We start from the raw sequence: 21,320 nt of genomic DNA on the forward strand, positions 1-21,320 counted from the left end.
AAGAGCAGAAGAGCCCTGAAGAAGAAAGTGCTAACTTATGGGGCATCCAGATTTTTCTTGGTTTCTGCTAGAATTTGGGAAGACTGATAGCGGTCAGCTTTCTAAATACCAAACAGTGACTCACATTAGCGTCTACCTCTGCAATCCAGGACATATGTTTTCCTCTGGGACCAGGTAGAAACAGGATAAAGAGAGAAAACTCATGCGAGAGCTGTCTCAAACAATACCAGTCAGTGCCAGCTGAGCTCTCAGACAGGACCATACAAATCCCGAATACTTTGCCAGACTTTTTCCTTTGATAACATTTCTCAAGGGGGGAGGGAGAACAAAAATAACAAAACACTGTTCTGTTTAACAGTTACCCATAGCAGAGAAAAGCTGAGCTAAAGTTTCCAACAATTATCAGTACAAAATCCTAAAATAGACATGCAATGTACCATTTTTTAATTTAAAACTGGCTGGGATAGGAGTTCTATCACGCGAATTGAAAGCTGTGTAAGAGCACAAGGCAACATATCAAGATGATGAGACATGTTAGAACAGCAGCATTAAAATGGTCAGTATAGCACTGATACGGATGAAGGAGCAAAGGCCTCAAGCAGAAGTGACAAATTGCACTGTAATTCATTGGGAGGAACTGCGCATCCAGGGAGGACAAATAAATAATGTCCAAAGTATCTATGGAAACCACCATCCTACACAGGAAATAATAAAACTTGGAAAACAACAAACATAAGAAAAATAACACAAACTTCAGATATTCATCAGGACAATAACTCTAATTGAAAGCAGGACTTGATCCCAAAGAGACGGGGCCTCACAAAGAGACATGAAGCATGGAAGCAAGGGCTAGCAGGCTGAAGGAGAAATAGGAGGTGTACGGTAACTCTGCAAAGAGAAATCTGTGGGGCTGTCTCCTCAGAGTAGATGTGGGAGCCCTAGCTCTAAAATCCATTTATAAACTGGCTGGGCTCCCACACCACTCTCATTCAGATGACTCAGTGGGTCTCCTCCTGGGCCACGACCTGCTCACCCTTCACACAGACACACAGAAAGTCAACTTACTTTGGGTGGGAACAGTGAAGGCAAAAGACTGGTGAATAGTTTCACTCTTTCCATCACTGACAGCATCTGACAACTTTCCTTGCCCTCCTGCTTTGTCCGATATTTTTGCCCAGTAATTTTCAGCTCTCAGAGCCTCTCACATCTCAGTTTGGACCCGATTACATTTTTGTACCACTGATCACGCCAAAATAAAAACTTCTTAAACTCTGCTGAGCTTACCAGTTATAAACAAAGGTTTCACATCTTTCTCATTTAAGAGTAGTTTTTAATGTAGCTCTGATAGACCTTATGGAACAGGAAGATAATACGTGTTTCAAAAAATTGTTTCAGTCACACATTTTCTCACCCACGCTCACTGACCCATACTCACACGCACCGAGCTCGCTCTGGCAGGATCCTGTGTGAGATGGGACCAAGGGTGCCAGTGCCAAGACCTCACTGCATCTCTTGGGTTCCTCCTCAGTGGCAAGCTACAACTTTTTGAGCAAGTCTTTTGCCATCTTTAGGAGCTAGCAGTTACTACTGTGTGATCCCTTTGCCTCAAAATCTTGCTTACCTCATCCTCAGAGAGCCCTAGGAGAGGTGGCTGCTTAGTCGCTTTCCCCCCCTCCCCCCCATTTTGGGTACCTTAGCTCCCACAGTCTGCCTTCCTGCTGGGGGAAGAGGAGGACGACTTGCACACAGGATGCGCTATGACTTTGCTGTCATCCTTTTATTACTGGAGCACAGTTTTTTCCCTAAGGAGTCATCTGCGCAGAGGCTTTAACAGCACCCATGCCTTCTGCTGATGAGCCGTCAGTGTTGAGGCTTATCAGGGGGCAGGCTGCTGGGCTTGTCGCAAATACCACATTTGTCAGCGTTTACCCAGTTTTACTGCAGTCGGTCACATCCTTGGTTATCAGTACAGGCCATTCTTTTAACCCTTGCTCTGTTGCTTCTTCTAGTCCTCTCTCACACACACGCACACACACTTCCATTTGTGTTTTCTTCAGGCCAGTTGCAGTATTTCTACTTCTGCAGCTGCATGCCCGTCTTAGGCATGGTGTGCTGGGACCTTTGTTTCACAGACCATCATCGTAGCTGTGAAAAGGTCTCCTTGGCTTGGTTAGGTTATGGGCAACTCTAATAACAGCAAAGAAAGCAGATTTTAGCACTGATCTGGGGTCTGCTCCTGCACGCTCAGATGCGGTCGGGTCTCCTGCACAGAGCTTGTGGTGCAGCATGCACAAACACAGCACCAGCGGCAGTCTGCTGGAAATTAGAGGATGCTGAAATCCAAGAGAGCAACAACACAGCCTGTCCCTGGGTGTCACTACCAGACTCACCACAAAGGATTTTAAACAGTTTACACCCAAGATCTCATGGCAATGTTAAAGCTGGAGCTATTTGCAGCCTGTCACATGCAGAGCAGCTCCCTGTGACAGTATGAGGCGAGACCACCATCACCAGTGTAGCGCAGACCTGATGGTGTTCCTATTCCCAAGCCCACAAGGAAGCTGGCAATAACCTCAGTTTCCCCCAAAAAGCTCCTGGTGAGACAGGATAACTGCAATTATCCCATAGCAGAGCCACAAGACTCACAAGGAGGCTTTTGTGCACGCACATTTTCTCATGCTTTTGTCACAGCCTTATGAGTCCAGCCTTCTCTCAGCACCGAGACATCCTGGCCTTGCTTGGTGTCTATCTTTCCCACTATTCCCAGGCTCCCCTTGACTCTGTGGCTTTCACAGCTGACTCCAGCTCTCAGCAGTGCTGTCTGCCCAGAACATGCGGGGAGCTAATATCAAGCAGGTCATGCTGGAACCAACCACGATACTTTTCAGTTTGTTGAACCTCAGTCTTTCCCTAATAACAAATTGTAACATTTAAACACTTAAATTTGTCACAGTGCTTTCCACCCATATACAGCCAAGCAGTTTACAGATGTCAGCACCATTAGCCCCATTTTCCCAGATGATGAAAAAGCACAAGAGAGCAGCAAAAACCCAGCCTGATGCTCTGTCCCCTGGACCATCTCATCCATTTCTGGGGGAAACTCATGAACCAGGCAGGACGTGGGATGTGCCGGAGAGGCAGAGCTCCCAGGGTCCCAGGGAAGGAGCAGCATATTTCAGCTACACCTACTCTTAAATTTATCTTCCTGCCATTTTGATATATTCTCTCGTGTTCTGCCAGACTAATAGCAACTTGGAGACTATTGATCTAGTAAAGTACACACATGACTCATACTACAAGATCTATGTAGTTCTGCTATGACTTTAAAAATGTGGGGGGAAAAAAAAAATATCAAAGTTGTCATTTAGGTTAGGAGAAACATGTTGAAAAAGGAGAAGCACAGGCAGCATAGCCCCGTAGCAGGAAAGAAGGCATTCCCTGTGTTTCCTTCCCACAGTCTGACTTCAGTGGCGGAGGTAGGAGAAACCGGTAGAATTAAAAGAGGAGCTTACTACTTTATAAAGGCATTAGGGACTACCTAACTGCAGTCCTGCTGTGTTATATATAATCTCTATGTAATGCTAGTAAATCTAAAGACTAACCACTACACCACAACAAAAAAAAAATCCAGAGATGTGGTTTGCAGTAGATTACAATGTAAGTTTAAAGTTGCAATCTCCTGAGAAGTAAATGGGCAGAAGAGGCTCTCCAAGATCCCTATTTACAGAAGGGCATCTATTCCCAGCAAGGTTTATGGGATCCAGTTAGCATTCACTCAGACACCAAGTGGCAACAACGCTGAAAGGCCCTTAAATTGGTAGAGAAATTACTAGCCTCTGGAGCTGAGACATGCTTTGTAACCAAAAAAGCAACTGTAAAATTACTGTCTTTAACAAGGACTTCATAGCATGGGGTCAGGTTCAGTTGTAAAACACTATTTTTAAAATGAAGTGCAAAGGCTTAGTTTCCCAGTGCAGATTCTTTTTTCTAATTTATAAATATATATAATTTTTTACCAGCCTGCTCTTCAGATGGGTTAAGTTCTCTGGTCAGGCTGACACAATCATGAGCGCAGTGTGGGAAAGAGCGGTGGTATGACTGTCCTTTTCATCAGGCAGGGTAGGTATAGCTTAACCACACTTCATGTGTTAAAACTACTTGCTAAACTCATCTTTAAACTTGCAACCAATTAATTTCAAAATAAGGTGTTAATTCTTTCTGGTTAATGACAGAATAAACCCTAAACACTACTGCTGGAACATTCTTTTCTTCTTTTCTTTATGACTTTCATGCTTTTTGCCACAACAGTATTTCTAAGTCTTGTAAACAAGAACCTGACCACTAGCTTTACCAGAATAAAGTTCTTTTCAGCTTCAGCTGGTTTCATGTTTACTGCAATCTCAAAGCTGAAAAACAGTAAGCTTCCTGCACTATTTCAGGAAAGCAAGACTAAATATACAGAAGCTGTAGATCAACTTATTGGGCATATTCAATTCAAGGCAAAATTGCAGATTTCCAGTGTGTTTCCCACAAAGCAGCTGGAGCCAGCAGCTAAGCGCTGATCTTGGCCAAGAGCAGATGTTCTCCCTGGCAAGATCTGCCCCCTGCCATTCTGGCAAAGAGCAGGTAGGAGGTAAGGACAGTTTTCAGCAGAGGAACAAATCCCATTCTGTTACCCGTCCTCCCCACCACCCAACCCTCACTCCATATAGGAGCTCCATCTTCCTTCCCGCTACGTGCCTGCTCCCTGGGCTTTGCCATGCACCATGGATGTTTCCACCTCATCAGCTGTGCTGCAGGTCCTCCAAATTCTCTCCAGCCCTCACTTCTGGAGGACTCTTCCCCCTTCTTGCTAGAGCCCAGGGAGGAAGGTGCAGAGGCTGCTGCCTCCCCTGCCCCAGCTGCAGCGTCACTATTAGTTAACAGTAAAAACCACAGCAACTGGCCCAGCAGTTCCCGCCACACCGCTGCCTCAGGAACCCTCTGAGCCGAGCATGAAAACACCGTGAACTGAGGGGTTGAAGTGGTTTCTACGTCCTCAGCCGCTGATTCACCTTTTCCAGGCAGCACACAGAGCTCAAAGGCCAGTTCTAGTTTGAGCTTTGGCTGAGAAATTGAAGGTAGTTAATGAAAAAACTAGCAAATTCTCATTCCTTTGTTAATAAGGCCATTTTGTTTTCATTCTCTTTCCCCAGGAACCATCTGGCATTCACCACCCCATATGATGAGGGTGACGATTCTCAGGAGGATCAGAAACAAAGGGGAGAATAGAAACTGAACTGAGATCCTTTAACTTCTACTTACGCAAAATAAAAACGCTTGCTCAAAGGTGCAAGTCCCAGCCTGTAAACCATCCGGCCACCCTGTAGGAGTTTCATTTTGGTCAGAAAAGCTGTAGCGTACAGCTGGATGAGGGTCACAAGGGAGCATGGGACAGTGCGGAGCAGACTGATGGGCACGTGTCTCCTCATACCAGAGGCTTAATCACTGCCTGCAAAGTATGTTGACATTACAAGGGGAATTTGAAAGGCAATGTGAAGGCAGACAGTGAAGCAGCTCTGCAAATCCTCACAGAAAGCTCTTCCCAAGCTGGAAGGGACCAGTAAGAGCCCAAAAGGGTTCAGACAAGAACTGTACCAGGCAGAGTTGTAGCATTGCTGGTAGTGGCTGAGCACTGCTAGAGTAGTGACAGCAGTGACTGCTACACTGCCTGCATGGGCCTTGAACGAGAACGGGCAGCACAAGGGACAGAGGGACAAGGAGCCCAAAGAGCAGGCTGGGAAACTGATCTTTCCAGCCACTTTTCGGGGCATGAATGCATGAGAGGACGTGAGCAGATGAATTTGTTCAGTGTGCACTTAGCCGACTCTGTTCCCTTCCATCTGGTCTCTCACACTTTTTCACTTAACTCATTTCTTAATTTGTACTGCTAATGCAGCACTGTTTCAGAGCACAGGGCTGTTTTTGTCTCTCCTTGTCTTACAGTGAAGCCCCCCCCAAAAAAAAAAAACTTTAATTTGAGTGACTTTTACCCTTACCTCCTTCTGTTCTCTCACTTGGGCTGGTGTTGGCTTTCAAGCCAGACAAGCTGAAAGTTATTGCAGAAAAAAAGAACGAGACTAGGGACAAGGACAGGCACCTTTTCTCTCTCTTTCAGCAGCACAGATTTATGTCAAATTACACCGGCTGTAGAAGTGCACCCTTACGCTCTGCTGCTCCCCATGCAAGCATACTGGCAACAGCTCTGCAGCTAGGAAATGCTGATGGAAGCGCCTGCGATAAAACTTCAGCTCTGCTCCAGGAAGGGAAGTTTCCACTAAGCTGAGAGTTCTCACATCTAGCTGACAAAACCATAAGAAAATACAGTTTAAGAAATGGTCCCATCTAACTCATCTTTCAGAAAACCAACAGGGGTGCTTCTCTTGTGAAGCTGATCTGGAACTTTACGATTTAAGTTTGATCAATCTCAAGCAATACTAATCCCTTATGGGTTGACTCCCCAAAGTCATCTCAGCATCATTCGCTTCACCCCAAAGTTCAGCCTAAACACTTCTGCCCTTAACCACATCCTAGCCGCCTTGAACAGATCATTTAGGAGCTCAGAACTCAGCTCCTATCTCAAGCCACTCCAAACCAGCTCCAGCTCCGTGGAACGCTGTCATTGAACACTAAGCTAGTAAAAAGGTACAAAATACCTAGCCAGGGGGTGTCAACCCCAAAGTCAGGTTTGCTAGTTGCTCCCAACCCCACAGGTGCTAAAGGTGCAAAGGTGTCTTAGAAAAGAAGGAATGTGAACAAGCTTGATATTTTTGCATCATACTAAGCCAGTTATACAAGTTAGGAAAGGCCAAAAGGATTATCAATTATTACAGCTTTTGTAACCCTTCCCTTTTCAGGTGTCCACCCTCAAATTTATTCTTTCTCCTCAAGAAATTCCTCGAGGGTTTTCTACATATTTCTAGTAATCACAAGTTGAAGCAAACACAGGTTGCGGTGGTCACAAAGTTGACTAGAGGACAACTTTCTCCCAAAAAACAACAAAAGCTTTATAAAGCAAATAAACTATGAGTTATGGCTGTCACGTACATACACACACCTCTGCATATTTTTTCCGGATAACATTGTCTGGAAATCTTTCTAGTCTATTCAGGATTTGAATGTCCAATTTTCCTCCCAAAGTTACATTAGCTGTGCTTTTACAAGCTTGGCTTGAAGCCTATTATTTGCTCTTTATGTTTCCAACCACTCTTGGCTTCCTTAGACTTTTTCCTCTGACTTAATTGGTATTTGTACTGGTCTTCCTAGCACTGACAAACTCCATCTGTAAATCAGCAATGATTTTATACTTTTTAGATCATTATTGAAAAATGTCTAATGCCATCAGGCCTCTTGCAGAATACCTCTGAAAACACAGCTGTTTAATGATGATTTCCTTTGATAACTATTTTTGAGGTCTGTTGTTATCCAGGTCTTAATCCGTAGTTCATTCTTTGCTGGAGAGTCATAGGGAGACTTTTGTAACCAGAACATCAGAAATTCATCTATTGCTGTGGAGAAGTTTAAACATAGGAGATATTCATATTTACTGTTTTCAATCACATTTGCCATCATTGAAAAATAAAACAAGTGCAAATAATTAGTTGGAAACCAGATCAGATAAAGAGCAAGTTGCCTTCCCAGTCCTACACTCATAATCCACCGCGTAGCTATCAAATACCAACCAGGGAGATTAGTTCTTCCAGTTCCCCTCTTGTGAGGTGGTTCCTTACCATCAGGAAAATCAGGCTTTACAAGTCCCTTAACTTACAGCCCAGATTTAATCAATATTCACTCAATTTTTAAGAATACTTTTTTCCCCTAGAACTTCAATGAGCCTCCAGCCTCATTTGAAGAAATAAATCAAGAAGAGGATGTTAATAGTGATAACATGTATAAGACAAAATGCAGCCAGTTTTTTTCTAAAGTAGAATCATGCCAGGCTTGTTTGACATTTATTTTGTTAAGTCAGCTGACTTACTTTGTAAACAAAAAAAAGCCTTCAAGAAAGCAAGGACAAACAAAAAGGTCTATCAGTACTTGAAACACACGCCCCCTCATCCCTCCCTTATAAATGCATTCTCTAGCTGAGTTCCGAAACAAAAAAGGAAAATATTCCTTAAAGTTCTAGCCGCAGACTCTTGTAGGTGGACTAGCTCCCTTCTAGGATGCCGATTAATATGCTCGCTTGCGGGGACCACATGAACTCACAGGTTTGCTTCCATCTGGGATGAGTAATTTCCTTTTCAATGCATTCATTCCTGTTATCCATTTTGACAGTACTATCCATTTCTACAACAACATTATTCTGAAAGCTACTTTGATAAGTCTTATCCTCTACCAAAAAAAAAAAAGTGATCAAACCTTCTATTAAATCTTGATTCCTGGGGAGATCTATCCAGTAATTTAGACAGAACTTATGTCAAACTAAATTGGCAATCCTTCTGTAGGCTACGCACCATCATACTGCTGGGATATTGGGTTGACAATAGCATCCTTCCCATTGTCTGGGATATCCTTAGTGTTCCTCTCTAGTTTGTTGAAAATTAACATCATTGAGCATAGATCTTCTTGGTAAGTATTTGACATGTTTAATTTCAAATTGTTATAAAATGTTATTACCCCCAAATACATTAATCTACAAAACAGGCTACTTAGTTATAATACTTCCATGAAATATTTCTTCATATCAGAATTCATTTTCCCCGCCAAATTTAGAGAAGTATTTAACCAACATTTCTGTGGGGTTTTTTTCTTCTGTGTCATCATTAAACTCTTACCCTCTCCACCTCCATAACGATTATGCAATTGCTAGATATACGTTATTTTGTTCCCAAGATGCACAGAACGCCTCCTTTGAATTGTGCTTCGTCCTGCTAACTAGATTTTCTCCTGACATCTTTACTTTCTATAAGCAATCTTCCACAATTCACAGCCTGTATTTTCTATCAGTTGTTCTTCATTTCTTCTTTTTCCACTTCCTTTCAATTTACTTAACTTCTTTGCTGCCTTCACTGCCTGAATGAACTAGCAAAAGTCATCCTCATTCTTGTTTTTGGAGTGCTGGTCAGTATATATTATTTAAATTCACAATCTTCATTCATATTCCCTTACTTTTTTCCATCAGATTGTTCCATGCTGGAGCAATCACTGTTCCATAGAGAGCAGTCACCCAACAGTGGTGATTAACTCATCATATATAGAGAGCTCCAAACCAGAGTTGCTGCCTCTTGGTCAGTTCAGTACCTTTTATGTTAACATCTATATATTTTAGAAGGTTTGCTGCTTTTTACTACTGTCTGCATGAGATCAGTATCATGATTTCCCCAGACCAAAGCCCCCCCACATATAGTCTGAAAAATATGTCGCACTTCTGCCCAAGAAGGTATTCATACTGATCACTGATATAATCTCTTGCTCTGTAGCACCCCAAGCAGAATTTCTTCCTTGGCCATGTGAGCATATTCATCCAAATTTCAAGGCAGAGATGACAGTATCAGTATTTAAAATACGGACTTCCTAAAACTGAAGAGTAACCTGTTTGTTACAGTCCCTGTGGACAAGACTCCCAGGAAACAGATCTCTCACTGAAACGCTCCCTAATAATTCCTTTCTGATGAAAGGACGTGCCCTCTGTGTGCATTCGTGCCTCATTTTAAGGTGGAAACTTTCCTACTAGCTGATAGCTGCTGCCTGTTCTGGACTGCTGTGTTGAACCTATTGATTGATGCATCTGGAAGAGATACTGCGAGAGACGTTTTCAAAAACACTGCCTTGTGTTTTCTTCCCCCCACACACAAAATGTGGTTTCTTGCTATTCATTGCACCAGTTTGCATTAGGCCCTTGCAAGACGACTTGCATTTTCTGCAGGTCGGCCTATTCTGACACCACCAACTCTTCTGCAATTAGCTTGAGCACTATCAGTTTTCTTCAGTTTCCTTCTGTCTCTTTAAAACCCCACTTTCTAAAAGAAGGCTCTTCTGGTCCTCTTTGCTAAATCAGTTCTCATCATCTAAGTTTCTTCCCTGTGATTCCTCACCTCACTAGAAAAGGCATCTCCGTTCATGCATTACATTTCATTTTTGGTATGTAACTTTTTGAAGACTGGTTTGAAAGCTATTCTTATCTCCCTCCTCAGCAGAGGCAAATTATTTCTAAATTTCCAGCTTCACACATGACTGCATAAACTAATGAGCTAAGCTTCTCCTTCTGCCAGACTTTGCTTTAAATTTTGATGTACCTCAGACTGAGAAAATGCTTCTTCCAATCAAATGCCATTTGTTACATTTCATGAAGTTAAAAACTTGGAGAGCTCTAGTTTACCATTTAATTTAATTTCAAGGAAAAAAAAAATCACAGTTTGATTCCTTTTTGTCATAACAATGATAAATGAGACACTTCTACCTGGTACTGAACAAGAACTATCAAAATAGTGGAAACTATTATCCCTAAGCTTCTTACTCAATCTAAAGGCTAAGTTTCTGCCCAGGTCTTTTTCCAGTTTACCACTTCTTGCTTATTTGTCCGAGTTCCTGCTTTGTGTTTAAAAGCCCCACACAGAGCGCAGAACCGTCAGCAGTATAGAAAGATGGACTGTATTGCAGAAGTTGCTGTAAACAGAGGGCAAGACACCCAGATAAAAGCCGATACTAAACTAGGAAATGTTTCTGCCAAGCGTTAAGCGTGACTAGTGCTGCTACGTGCACCATGCCAGCTGATTACAAAAGGCTAACCCTCGTACAAGGCACATATCTCGTAGAAAAATTACTGTGCAACAAGCATCTCCAGCAAACGCCGAGTGCCTCCCCCGATCCCCAGGACCGCAGTTAAGGCGAGAGGACCTTGCCAGGGTGCCAAGCGGGGAATCCCCCACTCCCTTGCGCTCTCCCGAGCCGGTTTCTGGCCCCGAGCCCACACACCGAGAGCCCCTCGTACCCGGCACACAGCGGTTCTTCCAAACTCAGAGCTATCGTTTCCCACCGCGGTTTCCTAATAGCCAATACTCCCAACGAGTTTTTGCTCTTCCCCCCCCTCCCGCATTTGTCCTTGTGAGTGCTGTTCCCGGCGCCGTGGGAGCTCGGCACCGGCCCTGCGGGCTGCAGCCGGGGAGTCACCGCCGGCTCTTCCCCCTGCGCGGCGAGGAAGGGAATCCCTCGCACTGACGCGGCCAAACTTCTGCCAGACGCCGGCGCGGACCCTCCGCTCCCGCCCGCCCCGCTGCACCGCCCGGGGACCCGCCAGACCGCGGCCGCCTCCAGCTTCCCCCCGCCCCGAGCAGCCGCGTCCCCCCTTCCCGGGAACCCCAGACACAAGTTGACATTGTCCCTTCGGAAACGGCCAGGAGTCCAAAGGCTTGAAACTGATGTCAGCCGGGGGAGGACTGCGGCAAGGCTGCACCCACCCAGGCGAGCCCCCGCCGCGGAGCCTTCGCCCACCGCCGGCAGCGCTCCGCGGGCGCGGAGGGAGGGACGCGCCGCCCGGGGATGCCGCAGCCGCAGCTCCCTCCTGACTGGCAAATGTGAAGGAGCTCCTCATGAATATGTACAGCCTCCCCCGAGCGCCGGCCGCGGGATGCCGCCACCCCGGGGGTGCCCCGCCGAGCCCTGCCTCCCCCTCCCCCGTGCCCCCTCGCCGGGGGGTCAGGGCTGCTTTTGGAGATCAGCGGTTCGCTTCTGTCCTTACCCTTTGGCTCGTCCATCAGTGCCGGTGCTCGCTCCTTCCTCCCTCTCTCCCACCCTCTTCCTCTCTCAGCCTCTGCCGGCTCTGAGCTGCCTTAGTGAGAGGTGCTCATGAAAATGGGCGCTTTAGTGGTCCATGGCTGTGGGAGGGGTTAGTTAACTCTACATGACTCAATCCATCGAACTTGCAGACTTCTGCATTCTTTAAAGCACAGATTACCTCAGTTGCCGCGTTACTAGCGCCTTGGGCTCCTCCGCCGGGTCGGAGGGTCCCGCACAGCCGGGGGCAGCGGTGAGCACCCGGGGGGGCTACCGGAGGGAGCAGCCGCCGCTGGCTCTGCTGGGGCCGTGGTCTGAAGCTGGATTGCATTGCTGGCTCCGGAGGGGAGATGTCATCTTGGCTGCGGAGAGAAAGTATTTTGTTATTATTATTATTTTTTTAAGTTGTGTAAGACTGAGCAGATACCCTTTGCACCAGTGAGGTACACGAAGATAAGAACTGTCCTGAGAAGAGATGATTGTTTTTCCACATGAGGTCCAACCCACAGAAAAAAAGCCCTAAAACATGAAAGGAAATAAATTTGCAATAACTGCTGACAAGTCATCTCCTACATTTACCTGCCCCATAGAATGAGCTTGCACCTCTGGCTGCATCTACTGGGGAGCTTCAGGAGAGGCAATTTTTGACTATTTTCCAGGAAAGCCTGAAGGGAACCCTCCCTTCCACCTTTTATCCCTGCTGAGCCCCTGTGCACCTCCCAGGCTCACTCCATGCAAATAAGAAATACAGGACAATGTTGGAGGGGTCTCAGCAACTTTTCAGGATAGCCTCCAACATTCAGGCCCTTTCCAGGCACCATGCACCCCACCCCCTCCACCTCCCACCTACAGATCCATCAGCCTCCCACTCCAAAGGAAGCTGCCAACAACTTTGGTTCATTTCCTTCTTTCTCAGTGGTGGCCACCAGCTTCCCAGCCCCTGAGGCTCTTCCCCCTCACCACGTGCCTTCCACGCTGGTCACCCAGAGGGTAAAGTCACTGGAGCACAGGCCACCACCAGCACACCTGCAGCCTGCTGCCATGCCCTGTCTGTGCCAAAGCCTGTTCTGCTCTCAGAGGCATCACTTTCACCAGTTCACCCTCTTGTTCCCGGGACTTCTCTTTGCAGCCAGACAAGTGGACATGCTGCCCTGGACACTATCCAGCTCCGTGCTCACCACCAACATCCGGAGATCTTGCCCTGAGGAGAGGCAGGAAGAGCAGGGTCCTGATGCTAGGGCCTGGAGAACCACATCTGGTCACAGGGTTTCAAATCCTTTCCATCATTGCAGCCCCATCACAAAGACCAGCTCTTTCTCCTTCACAAATAAATATTGACCTATCCTGTATTACTGCAATCTGATAAGACAACATGCCTATTTATAATCTTTCTAGGAACAGGAAAATAGGGATCTACAAAAATAAAACAATCTACATAATTAAAGTTTTAGTGAGTTAAATTGTTTGTGAATTATTGTCAGCTTTGGTTCAAAGGCTCAGGGAGCAGCGTTTCAGCAGAGAAAGCTGAAGGTGGACTGTAACTGTTTGTCATCTTGTTCAGGACAATTGGCCTGGGCAGCCCAAGCAAGGGAGAGCTCACCTAACCTCCAGTGATAACAGACCAACATTTTTCAAAGGGTTTAGCATGGCAGAAATAATTGTGTTGATCACCTTGATACCAATTCTTTTGAAAATAAGAGTGCAGTTGATAACAATGCTCAGTTGATAAATACAATTTTGAGAGTGTTCAATGTAATAAATAGCAACTGCACAGATTTATCAATAATACTGTTAGACTTTTTTAATAAAAACCAAATAAGACTGATAGAAGTACTAGCACTTATGTACCAATCACACACTGACTTCTGCAAAGAATACTTGCTGGTAGAGTGTCATCACAGGAAATAAAACAGTTATACAAAAATGCCAAACCTTAAATTAAATCCCACTGAAAGGTTTTTAAATGAAATGTTTTTAAAAACATATAGTTGGAATTCAGAACTGATTTTCAGATGGCTGATTTTAGACAGCCAGAAACTCAAGCAGCTCAGTCAGCTGAGCTTATCAAAGAGCTCACCCAAGCGCTGAGGACTCCAAATTTAACAAGTGGAAGACATCTACAGGCCCTGCTCAGAGACAGAGATGACTCCAAGCCATGTCTAACATCTCTTATGGATGCTCAGACCTATTTAATATCCTTTAAAATTGTGTGTGTACCTGACAAACTACAATAAGCTCTTTTATACAAGTCTGCCAGTGGCAGGTTTTTTTCTGCCTCAGGAAATTCAGCTTCAAACTGAAACAGATGAAGCCTTTATGGGGAAGCATGGGCCATCATTAGTCAGTGACCAGACAGCAGCCTTTACACACAAGGGGAAGTTGTTACCTGGAGTGTAAGGGCCCTGTGGGGAAGGGTTGCTGTGAACTGTGACAGACAGTTACAGTTTTCTACACCTAAAAACATCCAGGTCCCTCACAGAGCTGCAGCAAACTGGTTTCCAAGTTGAGGATGATCTACTTTAAGTGATGGACTGATAAACACACATATGATACTCCTGCAGCTACAGGAGCAGAGGATGATGGTGCACACTTTTGCAACTATTTGCTGTTTAAGAGTAAACTATTTTACAGCTATTTGCAGATGAAACAAACTTTCCCCCTTTGGCTGTGACAAAGGAGGAAAAGGGTGGACTTTGCAGCCTCATGTGACACGAGATGCAGACTTCCTCTTCCACAGAGGATTAGATACAGATTTGGAAGAGCAGTTTGGTTCTGCCTGCTGATCCTCCTGCCTTTGGGCAAACCTCTGACTGCAATCCACAAACCAGCAAAAGGCAACAGCAGATTCTGTGTCACAGTCGTTTCCATAAGAAAACAAAACAAGGAAAAAAGCAGCCCTGGAAGCAGGCATTTGTACTCAGATAAGGCTCCAGACAGCGCGAGGAGGAAGCTTGAAAACACAGAAATAAAGAAAGAGGAAACCAGAGAGCTCAGGATGTAGTTTCCACACATATCAAGCAGGGGGTAAGAATAGCAAAACAGAGTAGTGCCACTCTTACTACTCCTTGGACAAAAGCAACAAGCATTCGGTACAACTTTGAAGGAACAAATTATATCTTAAATACCCATCTTCTTCCTAGCCATAGTAAGAGCTTAGTCTCAATCATCTTGCTCCTCTGAGTTTATGCAAGTTGTGTGTGTGTGTTTACATGTGTCTAAAACCATGAAACTTTGTAGATGTCTAGAATTTGCTGTTTTGCAGACAAGGTATGCTGCCTTTGGAACTCCAAAAAGGAGCAAGAGCAAGTGAGCACTAGGACACGCTAGCTCCATTTCCAGCAAACAGGAGACAGAAGGAACCAAGGTGATAACACTGGAACCTAGGACCAGAACCTCTTGGCTTTAGGATAAGGGAAGGAAAAGAGAGTCAGCCTGGGAACAAACCTACAGGCATTAGAAACATAAGCAGCTTGTTTCCGCAGAAAAAATTGGTATGAAAACATCTGAAATATTTTAAACAGAAACAGGCCATGCCATCACCAACCTCAAGAACAACATCAAAGTCATCTGTGTCTGTGTTTGCTTAGGGGCATGGCCTGAGGGTGTATATTTAGGTGACAACATATCACTCTCCATGTGTTTAAGCAACAGAGTGGAGTGGCAGCTTCAAGAAACTTTGTGTGTAAACATTGGCCTTAGCAGAGACAGGCTGAATATTCCTCAGGCTTTCCTAGACATTTAGTCCCAGTGTGCTGGTTCCTGTCACCACCTACCAGCCAGCAGCCCTGGGAAGGGGAGCAGCAGGTACCCAGCCCTCCACCCCCAGCATCTCTGCAACAGATGATAGACAGTGAAGGTCTCCAGAAAGACAGTGAACATGCTAAATTGCTGGGACCAGAGGGAGCAGAATTCTCTACAAAAGGAGGTTGATCCAAGCAATTAGGACAGCTTCATTTTGGAAAGGAAAGCAGAGAAGAAGGGCCAGGCATTAGAAAAAGACAATAACCAAAAACACTAATCATGCCAGACTTTTTTTTTTTTTTACAGCTTTTGGCTCCTTGGCCCTCTCATCCCACACTGCAATCACCTCAGGTTTCACAGTTTTCACAACACAGTAGACCAAGTCCTCCCCACATCTCCAGGTTCCTCTGCAACAGCTGAAGTTTAAAGGCTTAATTTAGATACCCAAAAGACTTCCTTTGTAAAAAGGAAACCTCTTGGATGACTCTTGAAGAAACAAACAAGAAAAACTATACAATATTTGTCTGGGTGCACTGGGCATTGTTTTTAAAGATGCAATTCTCTGAAAAAGAGAAAATTACTTTTGGTGTTTAGGTAAAGAGATGAGATGACCTTCACCTTCATTTTGCCACAAACAAGTATTGCTCCTTAAACTTATGAAATGCATTATCTGTAAAATGACTTAAGTTTCTTTGCTTCATCTTAGTTCCTTGTCTTGGTTTAAATATTTGCAACTGTCTTCTCAGAGGATACCACTGTGCTGTCTCTATAGCAATATTCACAGATCTTGTCACCCAAAACCTGTGTATCATCTCTAAGATAACACCTTTTTTACTGCATTTCTTCTCCACCTTTTTTTTTTCCAGTCATCAGTAAACATTACTATCTCCGCTATCGTTCAGCCCCAGTATAAGTCCGTTTCATTTCTTTGTTGCTTTTTGCATCAGACCATATCTGTATTGCTGGTTCCTCTTCCACTTTAATGTAATTTCCTCAGAGATTCTGATGCTGTTTTGTTTTGAAGTGCAACAGATATAACCTGCTAGCTTGCCTGTTACTCAACCACTACTCTATCATCGCTTCTGCGGGCGGTTTTTTCCTCCATTCATGTTAAAGTTTCATAGCCTTTGCCCATCTCTTATTTTTGTGATATAGGGACCATAGTGTTCAGATGACACATCTGCAGACCAAACTGTTGATTATTTACTGGGTTTGTGTGATTGCTACAAAAGTAACACAGAAGTAATGATGGTCATTGAAACTGGCAAAAAAAAATGCTGTTTTTGTTTGTAGAGGTGAACCAGTTTTCTAGTTAATTTATTAGGTTTGTTCCTCTAAACAGTCATGGCTATCGAAGAAAAACTGTATTTTTACAAAATAAATGAAACAAGTTAACACCCTTATTGTTAAAAATCCACAAAACTCCAGCAAAACATGCAAACAAATTCCCACGCTCAGCCTCAGAATAACAGAAGCAACATGAATGACAGGCACCGAAATGTCATTTGAAAGGAGCAGTACCAAAGGCTCATTCTAACACCTTAAAATGCTAACCTAGTTTACGTATTCACTAGCAAATTATCTATTAGGTGTAACTCCATAACAGGCTTGCAATACCATATTCTATAGGTTCAACATACTTTCAATGCTATTATCTCAAAATGTCATTGAAGATTCTATCACTACCTTTATTTAACTTTACAAAGATCCATTAATATCCTAAGAAAAAACAATTAGTCTTCAAAAGCTCTACAATTTAGTGTAAAAAAGTATATCCTAAAAAATTAATATGTTATATTGTTCATTATCGAAGTACCTAGTTAACAAAACACCAGTTGCTCCTTCTGCTCAGGTTATTTCACACAGCTGATATTTCACCCATGTCACCTGCAAATATTTTAAACCAAATTCCAGAGGTTCTTCAATTTGCTTGGTAATTTCAGTAAAACCATCACAGACCCAAACGTAGGCAATGCCCTACCCTATGTCTACTTCTCAGATCATTAGTCATCATATTTATACAGCACATTGGTACTCCCCTGCTGGGAACAGAGCTCTTGTTTTTCCTTCCAAGCAACTGGGAATAGAGCTAGGCAAAACTGTTATTATTGGGTTTTAGCAAATACACTAGTGTTGGTGGTATTTCCAATTCCTGTGATCTTTTATTCTTATGGTTTGCATCTTTTAGTATCTTCCTATTGTTTTACTTTACAGTAGTGGCAGACAATCCCTAAGAATGGCTTACCAAAGCAAAAACTCCCAACTTTCTGATGCTCCCACAGAGCAGGGAGCCCTCCCTGGCTACGCAGGACAGAGCTCTCAGGAGCAGCTAACAGCCACCTTTATCTCTTAAATCTCACTTTTCATGTTATGGGGTCACCAATACCAGAAGAGAAAGGAGCGCTGTAAAGTGAAATAGGTGAGGCTTATGAAAAGGAATTCCACTAAAAGAAAAAAAAAAATAATGAAGACAGACACAGAAAAAATAACCTCAAAACTCTAAGAGGATATAACAAGAAAAAATAGAGAAGAAGAGTATGAGAAAAAAAATCAGAGGTATATACTATTAATTGATAAGGGAAGATAGCAAGTACCAGTTGCCCTGTCTAACAAGAACAACTTCAGAATACCTCCCAAACTTACTCAGTTACAGAAAGAAAATAGGAAAAATAAATTAGCAATGTGAATATAGGCCTTGAATAATTGGTATCTTAAGACTGAGGAAAGGAAACAGTTTTATTACTAGCTCCTCTGTATGGTTTTTATGACCAAAATTAATTTTTGTCCTGTTAAATCTTAATTTATCATGCAACACATCAGTAGCTAAGACAAAAATAAATATACAAATCACCCCAAAGCAGCTACTTTCAAAAAAAGAACTGTATGCATTTAGATCAGATTAAGTAGCTCAATTTTAATATTTCTTCAAAAAGATAAAAGTAGACAGAATGTGGAAAATATGCACAAAATGAAAAAGAATAACTTTAATATAAATACTTTTTTCAATGTCTGAATTCAGCCTGACTACCCACTACCCACTCACCCTCTGTTAAGTGATTTGTTCTTTAATAAGTGAGCATCCGCAGAGGAAAACTGGTGGCAGCACATAGACACATTGTCCATCAGATGTCACTCAGTCACTAGCAGAAGAGAAGCTGACTGCATCCATCCAGAGGGACTATCTGAAGATATCTTAAAAATCCCAAGCATCTCTAATTTGCATATGTTTGTTAACCATAGCCATAAATATACCCATGATAATTCAGCCCACCTGCTTTGCTATGCTATGTTCTAGAAGCATAACATGCTCTCCCTTCCCAACAGAGCTACGGAAAGTAGGTTTTGCTTTGGGAAATAATTAAGCACCACTTTTGTGTTGGACTATTTACTACCCTTTACCAAAAGGAAAACCACTAAATCTTTGCAACTGTAAAAGCCTGCTGCCCTCTCTACACCCCACCTCATTTCAGTACATGCCTGCGCTGAGTGTATGCATGTCCATGTGCACCACGGAGAACTATCTATAGAGATGCGAGTTCTCGGATATTTTCAGACTTGCTTTCAGATTCTCACCATGAGATTTTTCTCCATGTGAATTTATGTATGCCTTGCATGACTTTGGATGCAAGCATTTTGGTGTGGTCATCTTTATTTAATCTCTGGGAGGTTTCATGTTCTCTTTTCTAGTTTTGCACTTCAATAGACTGACAAAAGAGGGGAGAAAAAAGGACATAGACTTCAAAGTCATCCTGAATTTTAGGAAGTGGCATATCTTAGTTTACTGGTGATTGACATTTATTACTTCCACAGGTTCTAGTATTTTTGCTTTGTATAAGTCTTCTTCACCCCATTTCAATTCTCATTGAATTAGCAGAAATAAGTAAATACTCATGTTTAAAGCAAAACAGTATTTTTTTTTGTACTTGCATTGATTTATAAATTTGGGAAAAAGATTAAGTTTGATTATTTTGAGCTGCATCAAGCTTCACATTCAATCCTGAATTGGGAAACTGACTTGTAATTTTATGAAATACAGAATTTGTGCATATATTGACAAAGGAGAATCAGTGTGGGGTCCACAGATTCATGTATATCAACATCATCATAGAAATGGTTTCCCAATCCTTATATGGCCCTCACTGGGCTTCCCCTTTCCCACCACCAACTCCAAGTGATTAACTTCAACATTGTGCTCCTTATCCAGTCTGTATCTGTAATAAAGGTACAGATCTACCCCCTTACTAAATATGCCTATATAATTTCAAATCACATTTATGTTTTTCTCCTTGAGCTGTTCTATATACCAACAAATATGGTTTAATCATTCAGCACTCAGAAAGCATCCTCCATCCACTTTTTCCATGAACACGTCTCCAACTTGGCATCCAGTTTAAAATGTCATTTGTATTGTCAGTGTTTTCCCTGTATAGTCTCAACAGTGTCTTCACCTACTTAAATGTGTAAATATGTTCTTATCCAACAGTCTTGGTTCTAGGAATAGCCTTTCTACATCTCTCAACATCATCAGATAGCTGAGTCTTTTCAAATGGAAAAAGTATTTTTTTTTCCCTGAAGTTAAATATCTCAGTATCTCTTATTCTGTCATTAAATCATTAACTCTTCAAACCTTCAACCTGTTTGACTATGAGAGCACCAATAGATAATTGATTTGAGTTTATTTAATAAACTTTTCTACAATAGTTATTTCAGTTTTCCCAGCTATTTCAGTATATATGAGATAGTTATTTCAGTATTTCCCCCAAATATCCTTTGCAAGAAGGAAGTTAAAGGGTAGAAAATTCTGCAGATAGGTTGGAGAAGGAAAGATTTAGGTCTGAAAAGATTCATGAAGGATGAGGCAAATATAATTGACTGTCTTTTTCAGGAATTCCTGCACAAGAGTTTCTCTTCCAAGGAAATGATCACATTTCAAATGCTCTTGCACAACCCACTTTCCAGCACTCACAAATTAGGTCCCTTAATAAGCTTAGTTACAAATTAGCAGGCTCTGAAATCAGTTCTCATTTGCAGACAAGTCCTGGGTGATGCTCAGGCAAGAAGGGTGGCCCAGCTGGAGCAGGACCAGAACAGCCCCGCTCAGGGAGGGATGCGGAGTGAGAGGCAGGACATCAGCTGCCGCCTCCCAGCTCAGCCCTTGCCAGCTGCAGACCAAGCCCCTGCACCCAGCGAGGCCCTGCGAGGGATGGATAGCTGCTGGCAGTCAAAAGTCATCTGCGAGCAGATATTGATTTAAAATCTCTGCGGAACAATTATCTGACATGCCACAGTCTCACTGTCATACTTGATAGAGGATAGCAGTTCTGCTACTTGGATCAGAGGCTTTCATCAGGCCTTCATGTGACCTAGCCCTTATGAAATTAAATTATTAAACATTAAAATAAAACATGCAGAAAAAAATCATGTTTTTAGCCTTCTGTGAAACTGTCTGAACTGAGAAACACATCAATTCCATTCCTTTTATGCTTTTCAGTCTACTACTTAAAAGCCTTTGAAGCAAGAAAAAAGACTAAAAACTTAATTCAAGGAAAAATTTAATTTCAAACTTGCTAGGGAACATCAAATCTCCAACTTTAACTCAGATTTCAAATGTCTAAGGTTTACATGGAGCTTCTTTCTCTAAATTGATAACTGGTTTTTAAAGACCTGTGGGTCATTATGCAAAATTTTTGGGCTACTGCTAAAAGCTGCAAAAGGAAACAACTGGCTATAGAAGTTTCTGATTTCGCTTCTACTGTTCACTCTTATATGGAGCAGACTTCATAGAATCATCACAGAATGGTTTGGGTTGGAAGGGACCTCAAAGA

At 43.0% G+C, this 21,320-nt stretch overlaps 1 protein-coding gene across 1 annotated transcript in view; it reads right to left on the reverse strand.

Annotated features, from left to right (window-relative positions):
- The window catches only part of ENTPD1 (ectonucleoside triphosphate diphosphohydrolase 1), a 33,799-nt gene extending 21,948 nt beyond the window's left edge, over positions 1-11,851 (reverse strand). Inside the window, exon 1 of the mRNA XM_054832257.1 lies at positions 11,720-11,851. Within this exon, the coding sequence (XP_054688232.1) occupies positions 11,720-11,735 (16 nt within the window). The 5' untranslated portion in view covers positions 11,736-11,851. The remainder of the gene's footprint in view (positions 1-11,719) is intronic.
- Positions 11,852-21,320: the final 9,469 nt, after the last annotated feature.

The sequence above is a fragment of the Grus americana genome, chromosome 7 (assembly GCF_028858705.1).
Source record: "Grus americana isolate bGruAme1 chromosome 7, bGruAme1.mat, whole genome shotgun sequence".
NCBI classification, from domain to species: domain Eukaryota; kingdom Metazoa; phylum Chordata; class Aves; order Gruiformes; family Gruidae; genus Grus; species Grus americana.